General features: G+C 48.9%; 1 protein-coding gene across 5 annotated transcripts in view; it reads right to left on the reverse strand.

Moving 5' to 3' along the window:
• Nucleotides 1-5,000, reverse strand: part of LOC122243474 (uncharacterized) — a 55,448-nt gene that overhangs the window by 32,140 nt on the left and 18,308 nt on the right. For 3 of the 5 annotated variants that reach the window (XM_086549489.1, XM_086549490.1, XM_086549488.1), the window contains exon 2: nucleotides 747-1,091. The exons of the other annotated variants lie outside the window; for them this stretch is intronic. In XM_086549489.1, coding sequence (XP_086405615.1) covers nucleotides 747-1,091 — 345 coding nt within the window. The remainder of the gene's footprint in view (nucleotides 1-746; nucleotides 1,092-5,000) is intronic. 5 annotated transcript variants of the gene reach the window in all.

The raw sequence follows: 5,000 nt of genomic DNA on the forward strand, positions 1-5,000 counted from the left end.
AAAATAGTTAGTCAATATCAATAATTACACCATATTCTCAAGGCAGTACCTTTACGATGATAAAAAGTATTTACTCACTAGAATGAGAACAAATCATCATCATCATAATAATTATGAAGATATAACTCCCCCTACATATTTGCTTCTCAACATCATGACAGACTAGGGAGGGAGGGGGAGAGGGAAATGGGATAGGGTGAGTGAGAGTAGGGATGTGGTGTGGTAGGGGGGATAAAGGGAGGGAGAGCGGACGGGAGAGATTAAGAGAGATGGGATTAACGAAAATTAGAGGAAATGAAGATGGAATACTGGAGAGGAATTGAGTGGCAGAAAGAGCACGAAAAACAAACAAGGAAGAACATAAAGGTAATTGAAGTAGAGGGAGATGAAGGATGGTGGGGTAAAGATATGGTTAGAGAGAGAGAGACATGATTAGGAATGGGTAACAGCATAGAAAAGGGGAGTGTAAGAGAGAGGGAGGAGAAAAATGGAGTAGGGAGGGAGGGAGTGAATGAGTGGGAAGGGTGAGGGGAGGAGGGAGGGAGGAAGGGAGAGAGTGAAGTATAGATGCATCCTGAATATATGAGGCAAAAGCTGTAATAACTGCACTTGCAAAACTTGACTAAGTGCTTGGTGATCAGTAAGCAGGTGTTCCAAGCATTGAAGTGGCAGTATAGTGTCTCAGGAAGCTGCTTTAGCAATCATTTTTCATCCCCGATATGTGATTTCACAGAACAGTTACTAACCTTACTATCAATAAGAACATTTTCCATTTTCCACATTGGAGACAGATGTGAGGATGAAGGATCTACATTTGTTGATTGTGAAGAGCTGTCATTGGTAAACGTCTGAGCATCACTACAGCTGGTACTGGGCACAGGAGAACCTTCTGTCCCCTCAAAATCAGATTTAAAGCCATGGCTACATATGCATTTCCTCAAGTGTCTCCGTAGCCTATCCACCTTTGCACTCACTCGTTGTTTGCAATGGATACATATCACAACAAAATGTTTTTCATCTGTCCAACTTTTGCTAAAATGCGACCAAACCGAGTCACTCCGTCTACCAGCCTTTCCCTCTCTGCTGCTCATCTTGCAGTTAGAGATGAAGAAGAAAAAAAAGAACACTATAGTGAGTTTACATACCATTAAAAATACTCTATGAATTAAGATTAAATACATAAAAATACAACTGATTTGTATTTATACAAATATATAAAGGCTTGCTAAATTCATCAAGTAATTTTAGACTTTGAATCATCCTCAACTTATATAATCCATATACAATAAGTACCAATTATCAATAATACGAAGAAAACTGCTCCAGAATTAATCAAATAGCCAGTACCAATGATAGTACTGCCAACCCTTTTTTTCATTTTTGCAGCTGTTTTGAAATGTTTTTCTAATGATTAATATATTATATACCATTTGGTATATAAATTAAGAAGTGGAGGACAGGTCTTAAAGTACCAGCTCTGCATTTCTGTGTGTGTGTGTGTGTTTGTGTTTGTGTGTGTGTGTGTGTAGAAGTGTGTGTAAGTATGTGTGTGTGTGTGTGTGTGTGTGTGTGTGTGTGTGTGTGTGTGTGTGTGTGTGTGTGTGTGTGTGTGTGTGTGTGTGTGTGTGTGTGGTGTGTGTGTGGTGTGTGTGTGGTGTGTGGTGTGTGTGTGGTGTGTGTGTGGTGTGTGTGTGGTGTGTGTGTGGTGTGTGTGTGGTGTGTGTGTGGTGTGTGTGTGTGTGTGGTGTGTGTGTGTGTGTGTGTGTGTGTGTGTGTGTGTGTGTGTGTGTGTGTGTGTGTGTGTGTGTGTGTGTGTGTGTGTGTGTGTGTGTGTGGTGTGTGTGTGTGTGCATACATGTGTGTGAGGATATGAGTGTGTTTGAGTGAATGTGGATGTGTGAGAGAGAAAGAGAAATCCTCCATCTAAATGTATGTGTAATTGTCTGAAATGTGTATGTGTGTATGTAAATGCATATGTGTGTGTGTGTGTGTGTGTGTGTGTGTGTGTGTGTGTGTGTGTGTGTGTGTGTGTGAATGTCTGCAGACATGAATACTCATGAAAACACACACAAACACGCACACACACACACATGCATGTTCATGTGTTAATTCTGAGTGATTGAGTGACTGAGTGAGGGAGTGTGTGTAAATGTGTGTGTGTAGTTGTGTGTATAGATGTGTGAGTGTGTGTGTAGATGTGTGAGCGTGTGTGTGTGTGTGGGGGGGGGATGTTTGTGGGGGCATGTGTGTGTGGGGGAGTATGTGTGTGTGTGTGGGGGAGGGGGGAGCATGTGTGTGGGGGGGGGGGGGGCATGTGTGTTTGTGGGGGGGGAGCATGTGTGTGTGTGTGGGGGGGGCATGGGTGTGTGGGGGGGGGGCGTGTGTGTGTGTGGGGGGGGGGGGGGGGGGGTATATGTGGGGAGCATGTTGGAACAAGTGTGGTGATGGTGGGGTGTGGTGGGGGGGGGAGCATGTGTGTGTGTGTGTGTGGGGGGAGCATGTGTGTGTGTGTGGGAGGAGCATGTGTGGGTGGGGGGGGGAGCATGTGTGTGTGGGGGGGAGCATGTGTGTGTGGGGGGGAGCATGTGTGTGTGTGGGGGGGGCATGTGTGTGTGGGGGTGGGGCATGTGTGTGCATGGGGGGGGAGCAGGTGTGTGGGGGGGGGGGGGGGGCAGGTGTGTGGGGGGGGGGGGGGAGCATATGTGTGGGGAGGGGGGAGCATGTGTGTGTGTGTGTGGGGGGGGGCAAGTGTGTGTGCGGGGAGGGGAGCATGTGTGTATGTGGGGGGGAGCATGTGTGTGTGGGGGGGGAGCATGTGTGTGTGGGGAAGGGAGCATGTGTGTGTGGGGAGGGGGGCATGTGTGTGTATGGGGAGGGGGGCATGTGTGTGTATGGGGAGGGGGGCATGTGTGTGTATGGGGGAGTATGTGTGTGTGAGGGGGAGCATGTGTGTGTATGGTGTTTGTGTGTGTGTGTGTGGGGGGGGGAGGAAGAGTGTGTGTGTGGGGGGGGGCAAGAGTGTGTGGGTGTGGGGGGGGGAGCAAGAGTGTGTGTGTGGGGGGGGGGGAGCAACGAGTTGTGCTGTGTGTGATGCTGAGCACAGGGGGGGGGGGAGCAGAGTGTGTGGGGGGGGGGTGGGAGCAAGAGTGTGTGGGGGGGGGAGCAAAAGAGTGTGTGTGTGGGGGGGGGGGGGGCAAGAGTGTGTGGTGGGAAGCATGGCTGTGTGTGGGGGGGGGGCATGTGTGTGTGGGGGGGGGCATGTGTGTGTGGGGGGGGCATGTGTGTGTGGGGGGAGCATGTGTGTGTGTGGGGGAGCATGTGTGTGTGGGGGGGGGGAGGAGCATGTGTGTGTGGGGGGGGAAGGGAGCATGTGTGTGTGCAGGGGGGGGGGGGATCATGTGTGTGTGTGTGGGGGGGGGATCATGTGTGTGTGTGTGTGGGCAGGGGGGGTATGTATGTATGTGTGGGGGGCAGGGGCAGTGGCATGTGTTTGTGCATATGTGTATAAGGGAAGCGAAAGAGAAAGAGAAAGAGAAAGAGGGAGGGAGAGAGAGAGGGAGAAGTGGAGAGAAGGAGAAGGGGGGAGGGGGAGAGGGATAGAGCGAAGGTGGTAGCGGTAGAGGAGAGTGCGAGGGAGATGGAGAGGGGAGATAGCGAAGAGAGATAAAAGAGAGGAAGAGAGGAGAGAAAAAAAGAGAAGAGGAGAGAGTATAAATAAGAGAAGAGAGAGAGAGAAGGAGAGAAGAGAGAGAGAGAGAGAAAGAGAGAGAGAGAGAAAGGGGGGGGAGAGAGAGAGAGAGAAAAGAAGAGAAGAGAGAGAGAGAAAAGAAGAGAAGAGAGAGAGAAAAGAAGAGAAGAGAGAGAGAGAAAAGAAGAGAAGAGAGAGAGAGAGAAAAGAAGAGAAGAGAAAGAGAGAAGGAGAGAAGAGAGAGAGAAAGGGGGGGAGAGAGAGAGAGAGAAAGGGGGGGGGGAGAAAGAGAGAGAGAGGAGAGAAAGGGGAGAGAGGGAGAGAGAGAAGAGAGAAAGGGTAGAGAGAGAGAGAGAGAGAGAGAGAAGAGAGAAAGGGTAGAGAGAGAGAGAGAGAGAAGAGAGAAAGGGTAGAGAGAGAGAGAGAGAGAAGAGAGAAAGGGGAGAGAGAGAGAGAGAGAGAGAGAGAGAGAGAGAGAGAGAGAGAGAGATAAGAGATAGAAGAGAATTGGGAGAGAGAGAGAGGAGGACGAGAGAGAGAGAAGAGAGAGAAAAGAAGAGAAGAGAGAGAGAGGAGAGAAGAGAGAGAGAGAAGGAGAGAAGAGAGAGAGAAGGAGAGAAGAGAGAGAGAGAAGGAGAGAAAAGAGAAAAGAGAAAAGAGAAAAGAGAGAGAGAGAGAGAGAGAGAGAGAGAAGAGAGAGAGAGAAAAGAAGAGAAGAGAGAGAGAGAAGGTGAGGAGAGAGAGAGAAGGAGAGAAGAGAGAGAGAGAAGGAGTTAAGAGAGAGAGAGAGAAGGAGAGAAGAGAGAGAGAGAGAAGGAGAGAGAGAGAGAGAGAAGGAGAGAGAGAGAGAGAAGGAGAGAGAGAGAGAGAAGGAGAGAGAGAGAGAGAGAGAGAGAGAGAGAGAGAGAAGAGAGAAAGGGTAGAGATAAAGAGAAAGAGAGAAAATGGGAGGGGAGAGAGAGAAAGTGTTTGATTTTTATAATACAATAATAAGTAGAGGCAAATTTTAAGAAAAGGATAGTCAGGGAGCGGGGGGGGGGGGGGGGGATGGCTGGGTATGTATTAAGTATGTCATTCAAGCCCACCTGTAAGTAACAGCGGTAGACGGAGGGGAGGCTCAGAAGTGGAACACACTTCCCGGGTGCGCCTCGATCCTTTTCGCATATCTTATGCGTCATATATTCAAGGGGTTAATTTGCCCAAACACCCCTATATACTCAATTTCGCCCTCAATTTCAGCATTCTTCACTCCCTCTCAAGCAAAGTAGTGAACGTTATTTCCAGCAACTTTCGTCTGCTTGCCTCAGAGACA

Source organism: Penaeus japonicus, unplaced genomic scaffold (assembly GCF_977035675.1).
Source record: "Penaeus japonicus unplaced genomic scaffold, GWHDUDI00000001_assembly GWHDUDI00000022, whole genome shotgun sequence".
NCBI lineage: Eukaryota > Metazoa > Arthropoda > Malacostraca > Decapoda > Penaeidae > Penaeus > Penaeus japonicus.